Source organism: Euprymna scolopes, chromosome 19 (assembly GCF_053919585.1).
Source record: "Euprymna scolopes isolate OS-2025 chromosome 19, ASM5391958v1, whole genome shotgun sequence".
Lineage (NCBI taxonomy): Eukaryota > Metazoa > Mollusca > Cephalopoda > Sepiida > Sepiolidae > Euprymna > Euprymna scolopes.
Genome location: NC_136500.1, coordinates 11,983,378 through 12,009,201, shown reverse-complemented (window position 1 = coordinate 12,009,201; position 25,824 = coordinate 11,983,378). Strand labels below are relative to the sequence as shown.

The 25,824-nt window shown below is 35.8% G+C and overlaps 1 protein-coding gene across 5 annotated transcripts in view; it reads right to left on the bottom strand.

Annotated features, from left to right (window-relative positions):
• LOC145303414 (intermembrane lipid transfer protein VPS13D-like) overlaps nt 1-25,824 on the bottom strand; it is a 393,527-nt gene that overhangs the window by 13,716 nt on the left and 353,987 nt on the right. For all 5 annotated transcript variants that reach the window (XM_080144736.1, XM_080144739.1, XM_080144738.1 and 2 more), the window contains 5 exons: nt 24,670-24,810; nt 20,226-20,359; nt 3,322-3,509; nt 2,546-2,619; nt 1,030-1,197 (listed from right to left, as the gene is read on the bottom strand). In XM_080144736.1, the coding sequence (XP_080000862.1) occupies nt 1,030-1,197; nt 2,546-2,619; nt 3,322-3,509; nt 20,226-20,359; nt 24,670-24,810 (705 nt within the window). The remainder of the gene's footprint in view (nt 1-1,029; nt 1,198-2,545; nt 2,620-3,321; nt 3,510-20,225; nt 20,360-24,669; nt 24,811-25,824) is intronic.

Sequence of the window (25,824 nt, the reverse complement as noted above, 5' to 3'; positions counted from 1 at the left end):
AAACATTTTCGCTTTTATATTTATAGACTAGCGAGGGGTACCTGGCGTTGCCTGAGTGTTTGGAGGTGTGTGTGTGCTCAGGCGGGGGTAGGGGGTGCTAATCAAAACATAAGAATAAGCGAAGTAAATATTAAAAAAAAACACAAAAAAAAAACTAACCTAAGGCAAACGAATGATGTTAAATGTAAAAATGGGAAAAACAAAAAAAGGAAACAGAAAAACAAACATTAAAACTTCTTTAAATATCTGAAAAATAACCCCCCCCCCCCCAAAAAAAAAAAACACTGGCTTAAATAACCAGCGGAGGGTACCGGCGTTGCCCGAGTGTTTTTGGGTGTGTGTGGTCGGGCGGGGATGGTGGGTGTTAATGAAAACCTAAGAATAAGCGAAGTAAAAAAAACTAACGTAAGGCAAACGCGAAACAGAAAAACGAACGTTACATGAAAAATGGCTTAAATAACCCTGCTTCAATATTAAAATTTTAAAAATCGAAAAAAAAAAAAAGACATCTCACACCACAATTCGAACCCAAAACCTTTAGATAATGAAGCAGCACTTTCAGCAACTGAGCTAAGACAACATCCACAAAATTCTGTTGCTTTTTCAAATATTTAAAGTAAATCAGGTTACGACGTTGTATGACGCATGCGTAGAAACGAATTCGTCATGAGAGGAGGGTTTTTGCTGACCCCCCACCCCCTGTAGAAAAGTGATGATTTCAGGGTGAAGGAATTAACGTTTTTGGCCAATTTTTCGATATTTGTCGGACGAAGGTTGGAAGTTAAAAATTATACCGATCTGGTGAAAATCCGTGACCCGTGTGGAAAGTTTTTTGCAAGACATACAAACACACATACATACATACACATTTTCGCTTTTATATTTATAGATAACATTTTTGTTTGTCCGTCACACTTATCTTTTTTTTTAATAACATTTTTGTGTGTCTGTCACACTTAGAATAATAAAGGGCCTGAATAAAAAAAGCAAAATATTTCAAACGCATCGAAGAGTAACAAGAAGACCAACCTTTGCTGTTGAATTTGATACACCATGCGTAACATTTTTCAACAATCCACCAAAATTTCCATCTTTGATCAAACCAGAAATGCCTTCTGTAAAGTCGTTAAATAAACCAAGAGGATTTCCCAAAAAGTCAATAGAACCAAGAATCTTAGCAGCTTGACTTCTTAACTCCTAAAATAAAGAAAATTTTAAAAAATTACATTTTGTTTTGTCTGTATCTTCTTTTATCATATAAAGTTATCACATTGGATTTTCAAAGTCAGACCCAAATAGCATTTAAACTGTTTCAAGGGAACAGTATAACATTGGCAAAATTTTTTATTAACATTGCAATCTGACCTTTGAGATGTTAAACCTTTGGAAATAATGAACACATCAGATACAGAAGTTTATTTTGATAAAAAATATGCCCGAATGAACAAATGCTGCTGAACTTGCACACATATCTAACATATGAAGTTATCTTGTCATAGTTTGAAAGTCAGATCCAGATAGCATTTAAGCTGACAAATCAAACTTTGCTTTTAATTAGTTCATTTTCATTTGTTATTGCTGTATCATGCTATTGGCAATATGATAACGCATAATGTAAAAGTGATCACTAATGGGAGGTCATCTCTGACCGAGTTGTGTCAAGTCTTACTCAGCCTTTTCCACGTTTACCTTCAATCGGATATGTGTACAGCTGTTGATCCAAGCAAAGGTTCAGTCAACAAGTTCATACGACCATAGTTGGATGCAACGCAGAATTGACTCCAATTTGTCCACCTTCAGCCTCAATAGCAGGAATTCCTTAAATGTACTCTATTCACTCCTAATTCTTGCAATTACACTAACACCTGCTCCACCTTGTGCTGCAATGGTATCACAATTTCTAAACAATCTCAATAACTTTGCCATCCAAATATAATTTCTCCATATCTCAGTTCTCATTCGTCTCCATTCTCTTACACTTCTTGCGCACAAATTTCTCATCTTCTTTCAACCAATAATTCCACTGCACTTCTACACCCACTGCTTGCATGTACCAACACCTGGAAATTTAAATGTAATGTGAACAAGCATCTTTCTGTACAACTCTCTACACAGGTTTTCTCTTATAAATCTGACCCCTATCACAGTAACCCCTTAAACTCTAATGGTAATATGCCTTATTTGCAATGAACTAAAGTAAAAAAAAAAAAAAAAAAAAAATTAAAAATTTGGTAAGGCAGCTTGCCTCTCAGAAGGAAAACTCAAACAAAATCAATACACTACAGGTTATGACAATTGGTTCCTATGCACCAGAAGAATGGTCAAAAGAAAAATGTATCATTTCCATGATAACAAATACCATTTTTAGAAGATGACCCAGAAAGGAAGAATAATATTTATAAGATTGTGATTTCCGATCTCAAAACAATGAACTTATATTTTTAGAAAGTTTTGTACAATTAAATTTTAAAAAGTTCTTTGGAATCTGACAAATTCTTAAAAAAAAAAAATAATAAAATGTTCTTAAAATTTACTTAAAACTTACATCGGTATAATGGGATTTTATTTCATTGATCAAGAAAGTGCTTGTTTCAAATACGTGTTGACGATTGTAAGACCCTGAAAGAAAAATGAAAAGTTGTATAAAATATTTTTCTTTAGAAATTTTAATAAAAGAATAAAACAATTAAATTTTCAAGAATTAAAAAAACATGCATTTTGCTGATAATTAATATAGTTTAAAACAAACAAAATATTATCGCATTTTTTTTTTTTTTTTTTTTTTGAAAAATCAAATCTTTAGAGGCATAAATTATGAAATTGATGTGAAATGATCCCACAATGCATTTTTTTTTTACTTATGAGTTACCACTTATCAAGACTAAAAACCATTAGAAAATAAAATTTAATGAGATGGATAGATTATCTGTTGAATGATGAACAATATTATGAGAGGACTGAAAATAATGAATGAGACGAATAAAATTAGATGACTTATGGGAAAGGTTTATGATATTTGTTGAAATTTCCTTCAATAATCCCCTCCTCCTCATTTGAAAAAATGAACAAATTTTGCAAGAGTTTTTTTAAAAATGGATTATTAGAGCTCCAAGCAGATTGAAAAATCAAGTCAGCAGTGGAATTTTACGTTAAAATTTTGGTGCTGAATTGAAAATATTGGAATTAATTTTTAATTAAATAGGATTTTAAAGTAAGATGGGGGTCAGATTAATGATAGATTTTATATTTCCATTAAAAAAAAAATTTTTTTTTTTTTTTAAATAGTTTTCTGCCGAATGTGAAAAGTGCCAAAATACTGACCTAGATCAACAGCTGCATCTTCAAAACTAATCCAATGAAGAGACATTTTGTTTTTTAAAACTTTCAAATCGCCTGACAGGTTTGGAGATGTGAGCATACTGAGGGAGATCCGACGTGTATTTAGTCGTAACAATCCAAAAAAGTATCGCTTGTTTTGTGGGGGACTGGCAGCAGCTTGTAACACTGGACTACAAACAACAAAAACAAAACATGAAATTTTAAAAACAAATAAACAAGATATAACAAAAAACAATTATTATTTGATTATTTGGACTGCTATTCTTTTCTTGTATATTATTTTCAATTATGCAATTTCAATTAGAACGGTAATTCAAATTATCAATTGCCATCTAAAAAATCCTGAAACATAAACAACTTTATAAAAAACAGGCAAAAGTTATAACCTGTTGACTTAAGATTAATGCTTTATACAAAATTGATGGTTGAATGATATAATTAAATGGCACTTGTACAGTTTAGTCAAGACATTAAAAATGAAAATATCGAAAAAAAGGTTATATTGTACGTATCTGTTTTGGACTGAAGATCTCCGAAAAAAAATTTCATTTAATTTGATTGAGTATTTTTTTTTTTTTTTTTTTTACAGCGGGGAAAAACACATTCTTATGAGAACGCGTTGAAGTCAGCCATTGTGAAATTTGTTGAAGCTGAACAACATGCCACGGGGAGATAACTCAATGAAAAGTGCCGACACCCCCTTCCCATCTTTAATTCTAGCTTTTCTTCCTAAAAATCGATCCTTTTGCGTGGTATCATAAATTGTTTTTTCACTGTAAAAAAAAAAAAAAAAAAAAAAAAAACTTGCTGAAATTAAGTGAAATATTTTTTTTCGGAGAACTTAACGGATACGTCAAATATAACCTTTTTTCGATATTTTCATTTTTTAATGTCTTCACTAAACTGTACAAGTACCAATTAATATTAGTGCTAATTTTTGCATTTAATACTAATTCTATTGATACTGAACTGTGCACCGAACGGATACCATAATACTTAGTTTATTGCACCTGATCAGAAAAGTCCATACCGAATTTTAGTCAGATAGGCTCAGTAGTTTCTAAGAAAACTTCTAGTATAAATGTATAAATGGTGACTAAATCGCTCATCCCAGTTTCATCAGTTTAAATTCTTTTTAATTACTAGTTAATAATTTTACACAACATGTACTAAACAAAATATTCTTCTACATCAAATTTTGTGGTTTTCATTTTCTAGTACTGTTTCGAGTTCATCTATGTACCCTAACTCTTGTCCTTATCGTCATGTTTTTCCGATAAAACTTTAAGGATGTCAAATTCCAACACCAATCTTTCAATTAAGACAAGTTTTGCTTTTCGACACAAAAACACTTCTGTATGATTTTCAATTTTAGTCTTCTATTATTATTGTTTAATACAAAGTGTTAACTGCTGCAGTAATAGCTTTAGCTTGCAATTACATTGCTATTGTTTATTAAAAAGTCTTCAATTATTATTATTGTTTAATACAAAGTTAGTGTTAACTGCTGCAGTAATAGCTTTAGCTTGCAATTACATTGCTATTGTTTATTAAAAAGTCTTCAATTATTATTATTGTTTAATACAAAGTTAGTGTTAACTGCTGCAGTAATAGCTTTAGCTTGCAATTACATTGCTATTGTTTATTAAAAAGTCATCAATTATTATTATTGTGAAAAGAGTTTGAAGGCTGTAAGAATACAGTTTTGTGTTGGCCAGTGACATAAACATGAAAGCTCTGTTTGAATAATTGTACACACTTTCTTTTTTTTTTTCACTTAAAGCAATTTATCTCAGAAAATTTAAGAAACTCACAACATCTACGATCTTATGCAACACATTATGTTGATAAATATATATCATAATTGAAAATTCTTGAAATTGCTTTAATATTGACATTCTTCATTTAATTCATTGGCTCATGTCCATCGTGTTCACACATAAAACTGCACTGTCACAGTCTTCAAACGACTCCTTTTTACACTATGCACAAGGCTTCAAGCAAACTACAAAATCCTCTTTTTCTTATTCTTTTAATTATTGTGCTTGTTTATTAAAACTTATTGTTTGATTATTAACAAGTTTCTTTGATGAATGCTTATTAAGTTTTAATTTGAATATTTATCGAAATTAAAAATAAAATAAGGAAAACCCAAAACAAATTTTTATAAATGCTTCTGTAAAACAAATCACGGTACTCTTGCATAATTTGACCCGGATCCTCGTGATTTCCTGTCAGGCCCGGATTGGGCGAGACTGGCAATCAACGGTGACAGCCAAGCAGCGTAACAGATGCAGTTTAAGGAAAAAAAGCAAAACAACTGAAAATTTTCAAATAATAAGGAACCTACCTTTGAAAAAACAAATATGTTTATTTAATTTATTGTAGTATTTTTTTTTTAATAATTATCAACAAGTTTTGTTTTTTTTTTTTTAAATTCATCTGCAAAAAAAGGTTGATTACCGGTATAACTGTTAGGTATAAGTACATATTTTGTTTCATTTTATTTATTTATTTTTGCATAATATTTATCAGCAACAAGTTTTTTTTTTCTTTTTTTAATTTATCTGCAAAAAAAAAAAAAAAAAAGGTTGATTACCGGTATAGTTGTTAGGTGTAAGTACAATTTTTTGTTTAATTATTATTGTTTTTTTTTTATCAAAAAATATTGATTTTTTTTTTTTTAAACGGTTGTTATTTGCTGGCGGAAGAACTTTCTGGAGAGGAGAATATTTCCTTAGGAATCTTTAAACTTCGTTCGACTGTTGATCGGCCATCAACAGCAAAGAGAGAGGTGATGGGGCAGAGGAAATGGGAGGAAGCTCCCCAAACCGGGTAGCTTTCGGAAATATGATTTATGATGGAGACAAAAGGATTGTTTCCAAATCTTTGTCTCCACATAAATTCTAGTAAATATGTATTCAGAAACTCCCGGGTCCCGGCTGGTCCCACATTCTTGCTTGTTACACCGTTTCGCTTCCTTCCACATCCTCTCGACGTGGTTCGTTGTTGCCTTCGTCGTAGGGTCTACAAAGTGAATACTATGATTCACAGTGAGGTGTTGAAACCCGTCTCCTCCAACTTTGTTATAGGCCTTCCAACAGTCGGAAATGACTGTTGTACCCGGTAGAATATATTTTTTTTATTATTGGGAGGAGGGTTTCGGCATTTTAATTTGGGACGGTGACCAAAAAACCCTCCTTGTCGGTGATATCATAGCCACCGAAGACCCAGAGCGGTTCGAGGATTCTCCCAACGTTATGTTTCCTCCGGTTGAATAAGGATTCGTCTATTTCTACAGTGTGCCCTGGGCTTCCTATCTGCTGGAGATTCCTCAAGAAATACTCCTGACAAATTTCCCTCAGAAAGTCCTTCCAATCTGTGTACATGTGTTCGGATATAACACCACATTCTCTTTTAATATTTTTTAGTGTCGCCATTTCGCCAAGACTTGGCACGAAATTCGAGTTCTCTACTGCTCTTTCCAGCCGGCGACCAAAGGAGGAACACGCATTAAAACAACAAGCGACAAAACGAGCATCACGTTTATAAAATGAAAAGGTTGAGATGTATGTACATTCACCTAACAATTTAATGGAACAAAACATACTGTAAAAATTGAGTATAACTTAAAAATCCTATCTACAAAATAGCACGGCCCGTATCCTGCATAAGTACCAAAACCACACACACACACACACATTCATTCCATTACGTGAATTTACAAAAACAAAAACACAAAAAACAGTTAGCGTTAATCAAGTTTTCATTATTATAATTGTTGTAAAATACTTTATTTGCATTAAATAAGTTTTCATTTAAAAATAAAGTTTAATTATATAATATTTATTTGTTTATTAAAAGCTCAAAAAATTATATTGAGAAATAGAATATTGTTTTATGGCCAAAAATTATAAGGGGGTCCACCAAGAAAAAAAAGAAGGGAAAAGGGGTCCATGGGTCAAAAAAGGTTGAGAACCGCTGGTCTACACTAACCACTAGTACATCCGCCAGGAGAAGCCATCCTTTACGCAATTTATGATTACATTTGTTGCATCTCATTCTTTGGGAAAGCAATTTCTTTTCCTGACAAAAGGAAATTGTCTGCATCAGCGTTTCCATTTGTTTTTCAATCATGCACAGATTTATTTCCATGGCTGTCATTTTTTTTTTCAGTAGTTACTTTCTTCCAATTCGATTGATGTCTGCTTACAGTTACAAACTAAAGTCGGATTAGCATTTCAACATTTGAACAACGCTCGGCGGACGCTGATGATTTTCCTTTAAACCGTCCACCCAATAATATGTCTCCACCCAATAATATGTCTCCACCCAATAATGTCTCTACTCAGATAACATTGAATCAGTTACAACTTTGCTTTGGAGATTTCCATATAAATTTATATCTTAGGGTTGAGTAATAAACCTTTACAATAGGAAGATGTGATAAAGTAATTAAAACAAAATGGTTATTTGAGGAAGTACATTTCATTTTGATCAGAGGACAAAATTATTGTGGGGTCTGTATTTTGCACTTAATATCCATGAAAATAATCCACATTTATTTTATTTATAATCTGAATTGTATACAAGCGGAATCTGTTTTTCCATCATACATCTCGAAATAATCATCTCAAGCTCAAGTCATAACACTTTACCTTATATCGAAAGATGTACAAGAAAATATTCCATGTAAATTTCATGCAGGTGCCATACTATTGTTTAATATAAAGCCACACATTGATGAGGATGATATAGATTTCAAATTATTATACTTTCTCAAATGAATGGCAGAGTGATGAAAAAATTAATTGCCAATTTACTGTTGTAAAAGCCAAAAACTTTATTTCACTCATTCAAGTGATGTGAATTACTAAGATACAACTTGCAAATATATTTACTTCATGCAAATATAATTGTGAGGGTGAATGGAACAGACATAGAGAGTGCATGTGGGAGGAAGAGAGAGAGAGTCGGGAGGAAGGAGGAAAGGAGAAAGAGAGAGTGGGAAGGAGGGAAGAAAAGAGCGGGAAGGAGAGAGAGAGAGAGAGAGCAGGAAGGAGAGAGAGAGAGCGAGCGGGAAGGAGAGAGAGAGAGAGAGCGGGAAGGAGAGAGAGAGAGAGAGCGGGAAGGAGAGAGAGAGAGAGCGGGAAGGAGAGAGAGAGAGAGCGGGAAGGAGAGAGAGAGAGAGCGGGAAGGAGAGAGAGAGAGAGCGGGAAGGAGAGAGAGAGAGAGCGGGAAGGAGAGAGAGAGAGAGCGGGAAGGAGAGAGAGAGAGAGCGGGAAGGAGAGAGAGAGCGGGAAGGAGAGAGAGAGAGAGCGGGAAGGAGAGAGAGAGAGCGGGAAGGAGAGAGAGAGAGGCGGGAAGGAGAGAGAGAGAGCGGGAAGGAGAGAGAGAGAGCGGGAAGGAGAGAGAGAGAGCGGGAAGGAGAGAGAGAGAGCGGGAAGGAGAGAGAGAGAGCGGGAAGGAGAGAGAGAGAGCGGGAAGGAGAGAGAGAGAGCGGGAAGGAGAGAGAGAGAGCGGGAAGGAGAGAGAGAGAGCGGGAAGGAGAGAGAGAGCGCGGGAAGGAGAGAGAGAGCGCGGGAAGGAGAGAGAGAGCGCGGGAAGGAGAGAGAGAGCGCGGGAAGGAGAGAGAGAGCGCGGGAAGGAGAGAGAGAGCGCGGGAAGGAGAGAGAGAGCGCGGGAAGGAGAGAAGGAGAGCGCGGGAAAGGAGAGAAGGAGAGCGCGGGAAGGAGAGAAGGAGAGCGCGGGAAGGAGAGAAGGAGAGCGCGGGAAGGAGAGAAGGAGAGTGGGAAAGTGGGAAGGAGAGTGGGAAAGTGGGAAGGAGAGAGGGAGAGTGGGAAGGAGAGAGGGAGAGTGGGAAGGAGAGAAGGAGAGTGGGAAGGAGAGAAGGAGAGTGGGAAGGAGAGAAGGAGAGTGGGAAGGAGAGAAGGAGAGTGGGAAGGAGAGAAGGAGAGTGGGAAGGAGAGAAGGAGAGTGGGAAGGAGAGAAAGGAGAGTGGGAAGGAGAGAAGGAGAGTGGGAAGGAGAGAAGGAGAGTGGGAAGGAGAGAAGGAGAGTGGGAAGGAGAGAAGGAGAGTGGGAAGGAGAGAAGGAGAGTGGGAAGGAGAGAAGGAGAGTGGGAAGGAGAGAAGGAGAGTGGGAAGGAGAGAAGGAGAGTGGGAAGGAGAGAAGGAGAGTGGGAAGGAGAGAAGGAGAGTGGGAAGGAGAGAAGGAGAGTGGGAAGGAGAGAAGGAGAGTGGGAAGGAGAGAAGGAGAGTGGGAAGGAGAGAAGGAGAGTGGGAAGGAGAGAAGGAGAGTGGGAAGGAGAGAAGGAGAGTGGGAAGGAGAGAAGGAGAGTGGGAAGGAGAGAAGGAGAGTGGAAGGAGAGAAGGAGAGTGGGAAGGAGAGAAGGAGAGTGGGAAGGAGAGAAGGAGAGTGGGAAGGAGAGAAGGAGAGTGGAAGGAGAGAAGGAGAGTGGGAAGGAGAGAAGGAGTGGGAAGGAGAGAAGGAGAGTGGGAAGGAGAGAAGGAGAGTGGGAAGGAGAGAAGGAGAGTGGGAAGGAGAGAAGAGAGTGGGAAGGAGAGAAGATGGGAAGGAGAGAAGTGAGTGGGAAGGAGAGAGAGAGTGGGAAGGAGAGAGAGAGTGGGAGAGAGAGAGAGTGGAAGGAGAGAGAGGAGTGGGAAGGAGAGAGAGAGTGGGAAGGAGAGAGAGAGTGGGAAGGAGAGAGGGAATGGGAAGGAGAGAGAGGGAATGGGAGGAGAGAGGGGAGTGGGAAGGAGAGAGGGAGTGGGAAGGAGAGAGGAGTGGAAGGAGAGAGAGAGCGGGAAGGAGAGAGAGAGCGGGAAGGAGAGAGAGAGAGAGAGGGAAGGAGAGAGAGAGAGGGAAGGAGAGAGAGAGAGCGGGAAGAGAGAGAGAGAGCGGGAAGGAGAGAGAGAGAGCGGGAAGGAGAGAGAGAGAGGAGGGGAAGGAGAGAGAGAGAGCGGGAAGGAGAGAGAGAGCGGGAAGGAGGAGAGAGAGCGCGGGAAGGAGAGAGAGAGCGCGAAGGAGAGAGAGAGAGCGCGGGAAGGAGAGAGAGAGCGCGGGAAGGAGAGAGAGAGCGCGGGAAGGAGAGAGAGAGCGGGAAGGAGAGAGAGAGCGCGGGAAGGAGAGAGAGAGAGGGGAAGGAGAGAGAGAGCGCGGGAAGGAGAGAAGGAGAGCGCGGGAAGGAGAGAAGGAGAGCGCGGGAAGGAGAGAAGGAGAGCGCGGGAAGGAGAGAAGGAGAGGCGAGGAAGGAGAGTGGGAAAGTGGGAAGGAGAGAGGGAGAGTGGAAGGAGAGAGGAGAGTGGGAAGGAGAGAAGGAGAGTGGGAAGGAGAGAAGGAGAGTGGGAAGAGAGAAGGAGAGTGGGAAGGAGAGAAGGAGAGTGGGAAGGAGAGAAGGAGAGTGGGAAGGAGAGAAGGAGAGTGGGAAGGAGAGAAGGAGAGTGGGAAGGAGAGAAGGAGAGTGGGAAGGAGAGAAGGAGAGTGGGAAGGAGAGAAGGAGAGTGGGAAGGAGAGAAGAGAGTGGGAAGGAGAGAAGGAGAGTGGAAGGAGAGAAGGAGAGTGGGAAGGAGAGAAGGAGAGTGGGAAGGAGAGAAGGAGAGTGGGAAGGAGAGAAGGAGAGTGGGAAGGAGAGAAGGAGAGTGGGAAGGAGAGAAGGAGAGTGGAAGGAGAGAAGGAGAGTGGGAAGGAGAGAAGGAGAGTGGGGAAGGAGAGAAGGAGAGTGGGAAGGAGAGAAGGAGAGTGGGAAGGAGAGAAGGAGAGTGGAAGGAGAGAAGGAGAGTGGAAGGGAGAGGAAGGAGAGTGGGAAGGAGAGAGGAGAGTGGAAGGAGAGAAGGAGAGTGGAAGGAGAGAAGGAGAGTGGGAAGGAGAGAAGGAGAGTGGGAAGGAGAGAAGGAGAGTGGGAAGGAGAGAAGGAGAGTGGGAAGGAGAGAAGGAGAGTGGGAAGGAGAGAAGGAGAGTGGGAAGGAGAGAAGGTGAGTGGGAAGGAGAGAAGGAGAGTGGAAGGAGAGAAGGGAGAGTGGGAAGGAGAGAAGGAGAGTGGGAAGGAGGAAGGAGAGTGGGAAGGAGAGAAGGTGAGTGGGGAAGGAGAGAGAGAGTGGGAAGGAGAGAGAGGAGGGAAGGAGAGAGAGAGTGGGAAGGGGAGAGAGAGTGGGAGAGAGGAAGGAGAGAGAGAGTGGAAGGAGAGAGAGAGTAGGGAAGGAGAGAGGGAATGGGAAGGAGAGAGGGAATGGGAAGGAGAGAGGGAGTGGGAAGGAGAGAGGGAGTGGGAAGGAGGAGGGAGTGGGGAAGGGAGGGAGTGGAAGGAGAGAGGGAGTGGAAGGAGAGAAGGGAGTGGGAAGGAGAGAAGGAAAGTGAGGGAGGGAAGGAAGAGAAGGAGAGAGGGATGGGAAGGAGGAAGGAGAGAGAGAGAGTGGGAAGGAGAGAAGGAGAGAGAGAGAGTGGGAAGGAGAGAAGGAGAGAGAGAGAGTGGGAAGGAGAGAAGGAGAGAGAGAGAGTGGGAAGGAGAGAGGAGAGAGAGAGAGTGGGAAGGAGAGAAGAGAGAGGAGAGAGTGGAAGGAGAGAAGGAGAGAGAGAGAGGTGGGAAGGAGAGAGAGGAGAGAGAGAGAGTGGGAAGGAGAGAAGGAGAGAGAAGAGAGTGGGAAGGAGAGAAGGAGAGGAGAGGGGAAGGAGAGAAGGAGAGAGAGAGAGTGGGAAGGAGAGAAGGAGAGAGAGAGAGTGGGAAGGAGAGAAGGAGAGAGAGAGAGAGTGGGAAGGAGAGAAGGAGAGAGAGAGTGGGAAGGAGAGAAGGAGAGAGAGAGAGAGAGTGGAAGGAGAGAGAGTGGGAAGGAGAGAGAGTGGGAAGGAGAGAGATGGGGAAGGAGAGAGAGTGGGAAGGAGAGAGAGTGGGAAGGAAAGAGAGTGGAAGGAAGGAAGGAAAGAGAGAGAGAGGAGTGTGTGTGTTTTAAGAAGAAAGAGAAGAGTGTATGAAAAATAAAAGATTAAAAAAACATTGCATCTGGCAAATCTATATTTTAATTTTGACTAGTACTTTCTTCATTTTTACTATGGCACAACGTTATTTGCATGAATATAAAATTTTCTTAAAAAATACTTATTCCAACTTGGAAAATTGGTAAAATATAGACATTTTCTGATAATGCTCTAAAAGAAAAATCAGCTTGTCCTTATAAAAAATTTCATTGTTTTTTATATCCATCACATAATAAAATTTGTATTAAATCTATATTTGCCTATTTATTTATTAGAATTAGTTGTATAGCATAAGAGCATGCATATATTTCCTTTTACATCTAATTATATTGTTGTCTTAATAAAATGGTCTCAGTGGCAGCCTTCAAATTCGAAAATAACGAATCACTTATCAGCAACAGAGGAAATTTAACATTATCGAAACTGGAAATGGCTTTACACTAATCAAGAACATCAGAAGTTGAAAATTCACATAAAGTCAGAATTTCACTGTTCTTGTTTTTTTCTCTTGCAAATAAATGTTTACGTCACATCAACTGTAAGTATCTTTCACTATTTTCTGTCATACACATGCTACACACACACACGTATTCCTCTTCAGGCATAATCTTCTACAAGGCATTAATAGGTATGATATGCCAACACACACACTCATAATAATTAGAAACAGGGTTACAAACTGGAAAAGTGTAAAAATACCAAAAATTCCAACTCCTTAACTTTAAAGTCTTCTAATATTTAGACGTTGATTCTCCAGCATTTAAAATTCAAACTCAGATTTCTTACGAGTTCGCCTAAGAATCCTTTCACAATCTGACTCTGCAGTCCTGCGTACAAAACAGATTGTTTTTTTATAGAAACCACTCCAGACAAGGCATGGTCTTGGTCATTTCAATGTCAATAAGTATCTCCTATCTTTGCGATAATCATCTTTTGTTCTTGTTAGCCCCTTACATAAAATGGCTTCATCTCTTGTCTGGAGTGAATTCTATGAAAAAGTTTTTTAAAAATTGCCTGTGTTAAGATTTTTAATTAGTTTGTTTTCAAGCTTATCAACTCATTCCCTATACTAACCATTCCAAATGGTATCTGAGCGAATGGAGTACGACTTCAATATTAGTAGGTGAAGGGGGATGCCTATGGTGTTTATATAAATGCGCTTTTTATGTAAGCAAACGAGTACAATTTTTTCAACAAATTCTACCAGTGACTAAATTCGGAAGATTCTACTTTCATAAAAAATTTGTAAATTCATAACAAACCAATCACAAAAAGAAAAAAGTTTGTAGAGAAATTCATATCATGCCTTTATCAATAAAAAAAAAAAATACAATGCAAATTCATCGGCTCTGAAGACCAGTAAAAATGCAAGCAAAAATTCAAGGATTCTTCCACTATTTTTATAGATCTTTTTCATAGCAGCCTGGCACTACATTAAAACCAACAAATCTAGTTTGGTTACCTGATATCATCACTTAACCAAAATCTTAATGTTGAGACATGGCTGACCAAAATGGATCCAAAACTAAAAGGAAATTCAAAAAATCATTGTTGGGCTTGCCTTTTTCCTAATGCAGAGAGTTCCAAATCACATGACCGTAGCATGGTCAATCATTGGTTGATTTAACCATGTGGTCACTGATAAAACATGTTTGCCCCTCTTTTTTGTGCAGTCAACCTAGATAGGTAGGAAAGAGGAAGACATCTTTTATATTGCTGACCATGTAGCTAAATCAACTAATGGTTGACTACTCTCTGGTCATGTGATCTGGATTCCATGCAACAAGAAAAGGCACACATTAATACAAAATATGATTTCAAACAAAAGATGAAATAAAAAAATATTTGCCATAAACTGATGAGAGTTTATTCAAAATTGTTTGTATTAAATATAATCAGTGTCAAGGCAGTGGAGATAAAATTGCAATCACAAATTCATTTCTTTAAAAATTGACGTCAGAATCTCCACCACACAAAAACAATGTTATATATATATATTAGTGTTGGGACGATTCCTAATTTTTATACGATTCCGATTCCGATTCCAGGAAAATATTGATTAACGATTCCGATACCAAGTACGATTCCGATTCCGATTCCTAGGGAATTTATTGTTTTGAAATATATCAGGTAGTTTTATACTTATGGTCGGTAGTTCCCAAATATGTTCCCTAACTTTGGAAGAGATATTTTATGTCTACACCGTCGTGTTTTGGATTAAATAAAATTATTATATAGCAAACTAAACGGAAAAATTAGCAAAATTTATTCTAGAGAAAATTTATTTTACTTAATTGGAATACAGAAAAAAAAACTCAAAGAAAATAGAATTTATCCTTCAGAGAAAAAACAAATAAAATAGAATTTATATAACAGAACAAAAACAAGAAAATTAGAGAATAAATACACACGATTCATTATTTTGGTCCTTATAATTAACAGATTTAATGAATTAAATAAAAAAAAATATAGCGGAAGAGAAAGAAAATATATACTAATTAAATATAAAAAAGATAAATATTTAATTTAATAATTTATAAATGAACGTGCGTAATGAAAAAAAAAAACAATATACCACGTGACATGGCGCCGTAGATACAAAATAACTGGGTTTGTATTACTATACACATAGATTCAAAAAAGTTGTCAAAAAACAAATATATAACAAATAAATGTTATCAAAGGCAAGATAAGTTATTTTTCTACCTAACTGGATATATTTTTCGGGTTTTTATTCAATGTAACATGTTTATTCAGCTCGAAAAGCATACAGTGATTACCGATGTATTGGAAAATTCAAAATGGCGCCCGACACTCTCTTTAACACGGTAAGTTTGGGAAAAGATGTTATAAATAATAAACTATACAAAATACTGCTAGAAACTCGCTCAATATATGTTACCGTGACATATTTTGATATATATTCGGTGTTTTTTTTAATAGTATTTTGTCTAGTTTATTATTTATAACACCTTTTCCCGAACTTACCATGTTAAAGAGAGTGTCGGGCGCCATACATCGGTAAACACTGCATGTTTTTCGAGCTGAATAAACATGTTACATTGAATAAAAACAAAAAAAATGTATCCAGTTTGGTAGAAAAGTAACTTATCTTGCCTTTGATAATATTTGTTTGTTATATATTTGTTTTTTGACAACTTTTTCGAATCTATGTGTACAGTAATACAAACCCTATTCTGCTTTTAATATAATCAAATTCAGGGTTTTATCTTTCTGGAGAAAAAAAAATAATGGATTTTATTTCAATGAAATTAAAAAAAAAAAAAAAACTTGACTGAATTGAATTAATTACCCTTAAATTAACGAAGGGGTTATTTAATAACTTTAGGTTTGGAAGAGATAGGTATGGGGTCGATTTTTTTGAAACTTCAAAAGAAACCAACTACTGTCAAAACTTTGCGAAATGATACAACGTGATCAATTTCATTTTAGAGATATTTCTTTCAAAAGCCTTCTTTTAAAAAAAGAAAAAAAAGTACATTGTTCTATTAAACCTTTTACTGTTTAAATAATTTGACTTTGCTCGTTTTATTTTAAGAAAATATAAGTTGAAAAAGAATTTTCATTCAGTATTAGAAGATTTGTCAGTAAAAAAAACAATCGCCAAAAAGATAAGCGTTTTTTTTTTTTTTTTTTACTCGCAATGTAGAGCCCTGCATACTTCTTTTCAAGTTAACTCTTTTGTAGTTTTGATTACAATAGATCTGAATGAATGAACCTTGTAAGGGAAGGGCACTAAGCATTGCCCTGTTAATAATGAATTTCTTTGGTTTCTTTTTATTTCTCTCTTGCGGTTAGAAATATCAGGAATTTTTTTTCTTTTTTTCAACATCAGACTAAAAGAATCGTAATGAAGGAATCGGAAAATTAAGGTATTTTTTAACGATGCGATTCCGATTCCGATACCTCCCAAAATACACGATTCTTACGATTAACGATTCCGATTCCGAATAATCGTCCCACCACTAATATATATATATATATATATATATATATATATATATATAGTGATTGAAAGGTTATGAGGATTTTTTTGAAGCATGAAAAACGATGTTACTTTTTGTATTTAATATTTTTATTGTTATTTTTTATATTTCAAGCGGACCTTCACTCTTGGTCACAAAAAAGTATCGAAAATATATATATATAAGTGAAAATATGTGTGTGTGAGAACAACTCTTAAACTATATACTAAACAAAATTTTTGATCTACAGACTTGAAATTAAGTATAGAGGGTATTCAGACATACAGAAAACTTTCTTTTTTTTTTGGATAAAAAAAAGCTGCTGAGAGATTAAAACTGAAAAATTGGTAACGAGAGGGGAGGGTAACTGGAATTTTATCTGTTTGTCAACTGTTTCACAATTGTGCATGCGCGAATCATTCACATGACAGATCTTCATGTTTTTTTTTGTTTTGCATTTTCACCTCAAATAAGGCACAGTGCCACTTTGATGTAGGGGTCTACTATTTGGGACATAATTACAGAGATATTATGTAGGGAGTTGAACAGTAACATGCCTGTTCACATTACACTTGAATTTCTGCATGTCAGTACAGTCGGGGAGGCAGAAACTCAAAAATCTAGCAGTTCTGGGGAAGAAACTATTCGAATAGACTGCGGATCCCTACCGTGCAGAGGTAAGGATTTTGCTGTTTGTCAGGTTTATTTACATCGAGGGGGTACAAGGCCTTGTATTCGTCAAAGAATCTACCACAAAACTACTTGTAAAACAGACAGAGGGATGCAACATTTCGTTGCTTGGGACAGAGGCTGAAGCTTAGCAGACAGTTCAGGACCTATTAGGTTGGCGACTCTTTTGAACCCTGTCCAGGAATGAGGGACTAGTAACAGATGCAATAGTCCAAATGTGACAACAATACTTCATACATGGGCAAACGGTGGCCTTGTAGAGGTACAGGATACTTTCAGGCGCAAGTAACTTTCTGGCACAATAGAGAGCTCAACTTCCTCACAGCAACCTTGGCAATGCTCTCAATGTATCTATGCTGTCAGAGACTGGATTGATTAGAGTACAGTCCTGGGTCAAGGGAGACCTGTAGAGAAAATATAAGTAGCTAACGCTATGTTGCAGGTTAAGTCTAAAGCACATGAAGGCCTGGTTGTCTGATTCTAGTTTTGATTCTTTAGTCAGGGGGAGGGTGTTTTAGACTATAGACTCCATGTTTGTGCATATGTGTCTGTCCTTATGGCAAAGTAGGAGATGTTAAAGTGGTTAGAGGGGATGGAGGAGTGTGGGTTAAGAATAATTAAGTTTGAAAACATTTTTAAAGATCATGTTAAGCTAGCCTAATGGTTATTGTACTTGATTCACTATCTTTAGGCTTTGATTTTGATCTTAGCTCGATTTTTTTTTTTTTTTTTTTTTTTTTACTTACAAGAAATGAACTGTTTAGAAAAATAATAATACTCACATGCAAAGGTCTCAGTTTCTTTCCGCTTCTTTTTTTTTTTTAAAGGATATTATTGTTATGTTTAATACCAGGCATGTCGGGTACATCATATAGGATGTGATAAAAATCTAATTTGGAATAAAAATATGAATTCTTCACTACTTCAAAAATGATAATGATGTTCCTTTTAAAGAACAATGATAGGAAAAAAGATTAATTGGATTTGACCTGGATGAAAAATATGTAAAATTTAGAAAAGAGAATATGACCTTAAACTGGCACAGACTGTCAGGGGTGGGGTTGGTTTTCCATCCAAATTATGTATTAAAAGAAAGTAATTGGTTTTTTTTTTTTTTAGATCAAGATTTAATTTTCTTATGCCGACTTTTTTTTTTTTTTTTTTTACTTGATCTTTTTTTTTTAAAAAGGTATTTAATGTTAGGTTTAATACCGGACAACACTGAGTACATCTGCTAGTATACAAAAAAAAACTTGAAAACCTGCAAAATTTATCAAAATATTTTTGTCTTATTATGTTGTAGTGAATTTAAGAATTATCAGTCAAGCATCTACTGTATGAATGGCTAATGTCTGACACATCACAGAATGTGCACCGTACTACAAAGTGTCTAACTATAGTCCTGAAGATTCTCTTCTCATGATCTGCTAAACCAAGATGTAAAGGAGGACACCATACCATTCAAAGGATTACTCCACTTGCCCTTGATCCTATCCTTATAATATTGAATGTTTAGCAAAGAGGCATTATCATTTTTTAAGCTTTTGGTATGATTTGATCGAGGATTGAACCTCAGTCCCCCAGGGCTGATGAACAAAAAAAAAATAGAACAAAACTTTTTCCCAGTAAAAATGTTCATGAATTTACGATTTTGCTAACACAAATCTGAAATATAGCAACTATTTATGTTGATTTTATTCTTGCATCTGAATCAATTTATACGGCCAAACATTTTGTACATTTTTTAAAAATCTTCACAACAAAACGTTTGTCTTTATTTCGTTGTCAATAGCTTCCCGGAAAATACTGGTAAGTTTTGCTGATAGTTGATTCTGATGAATATTGTTGTTTAAACAGAAAAAATGTTATTGATGTGAAAATTGTTTCAGAAGAATAAAAATATTTACATTAAATAAGTTTCCAAGAATGTAACTTGATGGATGGAATGTCATTCTGATATGTTTTAATTAAGAATAGTATTAGGCAGTTTAAGAATTTAGCAAACAAAGAAAATAATAATAGATTTTGGGAAAAACAATAGGCGATAAGCTTCGATTCTTTGGTTATATGAAAAAAAAATTACAGTAGCTTTGTTATTGTCATAATAATGCAATTCGTTTACCTAAAATCATAAGTTTTTCAAACCAAGGCAAGAAAAATTTTTGGAGTATTCTGTTGTGTATTTTTCATGAATGTTACAATTGTTTCAAACCATTCCGACAATTTTGGACTTTATTATTCAAAAATATTCCAGAATAGCATCTCATCAGACAGTTTGAAAAAAACACTGAATTAATACATATCTGAATCTACCTTCTTCTTCTTCTTCTTCTTCTTCTTGTGTTTTTTTGTTTAATTATTGTTGTTTTTTGTTTGATTATTGTTAATTGTTGGATTAAACAAATAACATGAGAGGAGGAAGGTAGATTCAACTGCTTGGTACCATAAATAACAAGACTGAAATCTGTTCAGATATATACTAATTCAGTGTTTCTTTCAAACCGTCTGATGAGATGCTATTCTGGAATATTTTTGAATAACAAAGTTTGAAATTGTCCGAATGGTGTTGAAACAATTGTAACATTCATGAAAAATACACATCATAATGCTCAAAATCTTTTTTCTTGGTTTGAAATCTTTATATGAATACTCGATTACAAAAACTGGTAATTATGAAGCTTAATATTTGAGTCAATTTACTTTGACTCAATTTTTATTGGTATATGTACATTACCGACTGTTGATATATAATTTAATATTTTAAATTTTTAGATAAAAAACTATTTAAAAAGATATGTATATTATAAGAATAATGGAAATAGAGAAATAAAAAGGAACAAATCAAGTTATGTGTTCATCAATGTTTCATCTTTATTGCAAGACTTCCACTGGATGAACGAAATAAAGAAAAGACACCAGTACAAATTTTCAAAAATTTGTACTGGTGTTTTGTTTTCTTAATTTCATTCATCCAGTGGAAGTCTTGCAATAAAGATGAAACATTGATGAACACATAACTTGGTTTGTTCCTTTTTATTTCTCTCTCTCTCTCTCTCTCTCTCTCTCTCTCTCTATATATATATATATATATATATATTCTAAGTGTATATGCGTGTCCACCTGCCAAATACATTGTCCATATTTTAAGGAACTAAAAAGGGATACAATTTTGCATGCTGCATTTGAACAAAATCCATGGGCCAGCAAACCTATTGTGTAAACATATCTAAGTTTAATTTACCGTTGACTGCCAGAAGTCGTCTCCATAAATTGCGAATCTTCATCTGTCTCATGGGTTCCAGTGAAATGCAGCAGTTTTAACAGCAACTCCTCTTCCAAATGTAACTTTACTTTGCGCACAGAAATGATTAAGTGCTGAAAAATAAAAAAAGATCTGTCAAATTTCTTCCACAAAATGAAAAAGAATTTCCTGACGCAAACATTCTTTTCTTTCTTTTTATTACAACTGAAAGTCATTCAACACTTTTTCTTTTAATATACTTTTGGAAACATTGTTTTTTTAATATAATTAAGATTAGTGTTAGGTGATAATTTGAAAAAAAAAAAAACAAAAGAAACATGGAGAGACTTATTGTCACTTAGATGATATGAAGCATTTTTAGCAGTGAGCAATCATTGATAATGAGGCAGGAGAGAATTTTTAATGACCAAACCATAATCCTAGGAAGAGAAAAATAACATTGGTTTGTGCAATAGAAAATGGTTATGAAGGGTCCAAGACATAACTTTAATGAAATACTTATTTCAAACAATATCAAAATGGACTTCTACAGTTTAGTAGAAATGTCTTCTCTCCCATGCAACCTCTTTCCCCCACAAAAGAAACATTGTGAGCCTATCTCTGCTTTATCATTATTTTCATGGCAAGTGCTCATCTGAGCTCCAATCTATAGTACTCCCTTGCCAAACTTTCATGAAAAACACTCATATAGCTGAAACCACTATCAATAATTTCCCCCACTCTTTATCTGTGCCTAAACCTAAACGTAGATTTCATAATCAAAACTTCTTTCTTGGAATTGCATGCCTGCGAAACTCTCTTCAGTTTTTATGCTTTCCAGCTGACTACAATATGGTCAGCTTCCGTACTACTCTTATCCTCAAGTGGCTTTCGGGCCTTGGTAAATGGTCACTCCTTTGTAAAAAATTTTTTTAAAATAAAACATGACACCCGACTGCCCTTTGCCAAGCACTGCAACATCTGCCATTCATATACACCAAAACATGCTGCACAGTGCATGTTTAGAGTAGACATACGAGTTTTAAGCACCATAAAATTTGTCAACTTGTTTTTTACTAATACTTGTTCAATAATATTGTTGGGAATTTGTTTTTTTTTTCTAATGCATGAAGTTCCAGATCACATGACAACAGATTGGTAAATCGTTGGTTGATTAGCAATATGGTCACAAAAATAAAAAAGGTGTAACTCAGAAGCTAACAACCTCTTTTCAGTTTGACTCTTTAAGCAACAACATCCTTTCTCCATTGTTCCTAGCTATCCATACCCGTTCGGTGACATGTGGTCAATCCTTTCTCTATTCAGACAGTTCCAGCAATGCGCATTTCAAACAAGATCTCTACAAATGTTCTTTTAAAACCACTTTACATACAGTGTCGAACAAGGAAATTGTCGCCATAAACAAACACTACAGCTTTATTTTAAAACTTTTATTGAAAAAAATAAATTCAGGTAACTTAATTATGTAATAGAGCTGACATCTATTCAATGTAGCCACCTTCAGCCTCAATCACCACCTTGATATGAGCCCAGAACTGGGGGCATGTCTTTTCCACAAGTGCCAGCAAGAGCTCGGAAAATACTTGGCAATGAGGCTGGCTTTTTATTGCAGATATTGATGATGTGAGACTCTAAGAAAGCAACCCCTGTCATGGATGTGCGCCAGAAGCAGAGATACATCATTAAATTCCTGTAAAATGTGCATTGAGAATGTTGGTTAATATTTGCAAAAATAAATCTGAAGTACAAAAGATCACTCATTCTAATGGTACCACTCCAGTTTTCAGAGCTCTTTGACTTTTTTGAGTAAAAAATGCCTGAGAGTATCTTGGACCTTTACAACGCCACCATTCGCCCATGTATGGAGTATTGTTGCCACATTTAGGTTGGTGCATCTGCTACTAGTCTCTCCCTCTTAGATACGGTTCAAAAGAAAGTCATCAATCTAATAGGTTCCTCACTATCAGCTAGCCTTCAACCGCTGTCTCATCGACGAAATGTTGCATCCCTCTGTTTTACAAGTACTTTAAATGGTAGGTGCTCTGAAAAACTACAAGCCCTTGACGTAAATACCCTGACAAACCGGACAAGCAGCAAAATCCCACCCCTACAGTCTTATACTCTCAGGACTGCTAGACTTTGGAATTCCCTTTTGAGTTCCTGTTTCCCCGACTGTACTGACATGCAGAAGTTCAAGTGTAATGTAAACATACATTTTGCTGCTTAACTCCCTACATAGTATCCTGAAAATTATGTCCCAGATTGCAGCCCCCCCCCCCGACATCAAAGTATCACTGTGCCTTGTTTGGGGTTTAAAATGCAATAAAAAAAAATAAATTGGAGGCTTTCTTTTGGAACGACGCTTGTATATCGATGTATCGTCAAGTTCTGACATGTTTTAATGCATTACTTTTAAGCACAAATAAATCCTGAAATATTTTTATCAGATTTTCAGTCATTTTTGTTAATGTGTGAAATCGAATAAGAAATTGGGTCGTTCTTTCCATTTTTGTATCATCTTTTATGTTGAATTATCGTTTGGAAAAGAACAATCGTTTGCATCAGGCAAAACCCAAGTCAAATATATTTTTGCCATCAATAACCATTTTGCATGTAACCTTTTTGAAAAATGAATTGCTTATCCGTGATCAAAAAGGATGGATAATACTATCAAGATCTTGAGTGGAATCGAATAGAGAGTACTCGAATATTAAGGAAACTCATTGTTATTCAGATTCAAGGAAAAACAACTAGTCATCATGAGCAAGAATTCATTGATAACAGCTGCTGCGAGAACAGTAACAAAGCTGCAATAATGATGAATGAGAACTGAGAGTTCTGGAATATCTGCTGTCATTCAGATTCCACTAGTTGTATCAGCAAGAAATTACTGGTAATGACTGGCGTAAGAAACTCCAAATGCTTCATAAGTAGATGACCTCTGACCCATTGCGTAAAATAAATATTTTAATTGGATAGTTTTAAAGTAAATCCAAAGATGTTTTATTTTTGTTCACTCCAAACAAAAAATATTGCCACTGAAACATGAGGGGCTACTGAGATATGGGGCAGATTTATAGATGGGAGGGGGTCAACCTGAATGGAAAATCGGGCAACAAGATGTTTGTTCACATTACATTTAAATTTTTACACATTGGTATGGTCGAAGAAACAGAGAATGGTTGGGGATACTAAAGGCAAGTGATCTGAGAAAAGAAGCTATTAAGTAAAAAATTTTCCAGCATCTACAGAACTCTACAGTGAAAGGATGGTATTTTGCTGTGAATCGAGTGTGTCAGAAATATTTTTGTTAAACTGTTTCATAAGCACTTTAATGGAATTTGCTCTGATGAACTCATAGTACTTGTGCCCCTCGATATACATACTCCCTAATTAACCTGTTAAGCAACAAAATCCCACCCTTTCACTGTTGAGATCCCTAGATGCTAGAAAGTCTTCTACTTTAATAGTTTCTTCCTTTAAACTACTAAACCTTAAAATTCCTTCCGTTTCTCGCTTCGCTAAATGAACCAACATGTCGAGATTTAAATTTAAATGAACTGGTTGTTCAACTTTCTCACATTTCCCTCTAGACTAATCATAGTAACCTTTTACGCTCCAAGTGGCAATATGCCCTGTTTTGAGTGAAAAAGAGTGAATAAAAGTTTATCAAAGCATATTCCATGAAAGTATTTGTAAAAAAAGATTATTAGAACATATTCCGTGAAAGTATTTATAAAAAAAGTTTATCAAAGCATATTCCATGAAAGTATTTATAAAAAAAGTTTAGCAGAGCATATTCCATCAAAGTATTTGTAAAAAAAGTTTATAAGAGCATCTTCCGTGAAAGTATTTATAAAAAAAGTTTATCAAAGCATATTCCATGAAAGTATTTGTAAAAAAAGTTTAGCAGAGCATCTTCCGTGAAAGTATTTATAAAAAAAGTACAAGGATATAGCAGGGACTGGAGTTTGGCATACAATATGGGACATATTAGGTGAGAGACATTTTTTTATCTTGTCCAAGTGAGGAAAGATAAGTTGTTTGTGCACCAGCCTAGATGTTGCAACAATACTCCATGCATGACAGAGAATAAAGCTAAATTTTGTTTTCAATTTTAAATAAAATAATGGTTTACTGTCAAAGATATCAATAATGACAAAAAATAACGACAGTTTTATATTTTCAAATACCAATGTTGCCGAATAAAACTATTTTACAACATCCAAACAAAATCTTTGTTGCTATAACGACTAGCCAGACGGACGATCATTTATGGTTGACCCATTATTTACAATGTTTATTTACATCATTCTCCACCTCTCCTCTTTCCACTTCTCATCACATTCGCCCTTCCTCGCACCATCTAATACATTCAATGTGCAAACAAGCAAGCTTATCAGAATATTAACATGCGACTAACCTTGAATATTTCAACATTCCATTGCGATGGATTTTTATAAAATGCCATGTGTAGAGCTGGAGTGTTATCTGGCATGTCCGTTTTGGAAGGTGCTATAGACAAGAGCACTGGCTGCTGAGCACTAAATAATTGGTTGTCAATCTGAAAAAAAAGTGAAAATAAAATAAAAGTTACAAAATGGTACTCTTTGAAGTGTCAAGTATTCTTGTTGAAAGATAATGTCAACACATGACAAACAATAAATATTAAAATATATGTAAAACATTTTAATTTATTCAGTCATTTATTTGTTAATTTTATTTTTATTTAATTTATTAGTTTAAATATATGGGGGGGGGGAGATTACGTCTTAACAAATATGCGAGATACTCAACCGTCAAACCACAACTGACACGTTAAGCTGTTAAACGATACGGAAACGCTAAATCATTAAGCATCTAGTTTTGTTGGTCTTGAACAGTTCATTTAAATGTAATTTATATAATGGGGTCTCACATAAATGATGAGGGCCAATATGCAGAAAAGTTATCGAGAAGGGGCTGGAATGGTGCATATTCTCTCCTGATAATTCAACATTATTTTGAGGCAAAAATGAAATATCCCACAAGTGAAAACAACCGATAAACACAATTATATACAAGCCTACAAGATAAGCTGATAGCATATTACTTTTAATATATTTATTTTTGATGGTTGTCCAGAATTCCTTCCTATATTATGAAAAAAAAAAAATGCGGAAAAATCTATGACGCATGTATTCATCATGGAACGAAAAGATCATATTCCAAAAATCATGTAAATTGATGAAGTAGATTTTTTTTTAACTAAAAATTCTCCCAATTTTAAGCAATTAATGGTAAATCATAGCCATTACAAGGCTGAAAACAAACAAAAAATTTTGGAAGTCCAAATATCTCCCTTTGTTTATTAAAAATGGCTGAGCAATACACACTGTCCTTGCTTCCTCATAAAATTTGATTTTCTTAGTTAGAAAAACAAAAAACAAAAAAAAAAAACAAGCAAAACTACTTGACCAGTTTTGATAGACTGGAACCTGTGACCTTTGTTGAAAATGCACCCAAAGACCATCACAATTTTTAAAGGAACTTGGTTTTCATAACACACGATAGTTTGTGCAGACTGTAGACTAGTCAC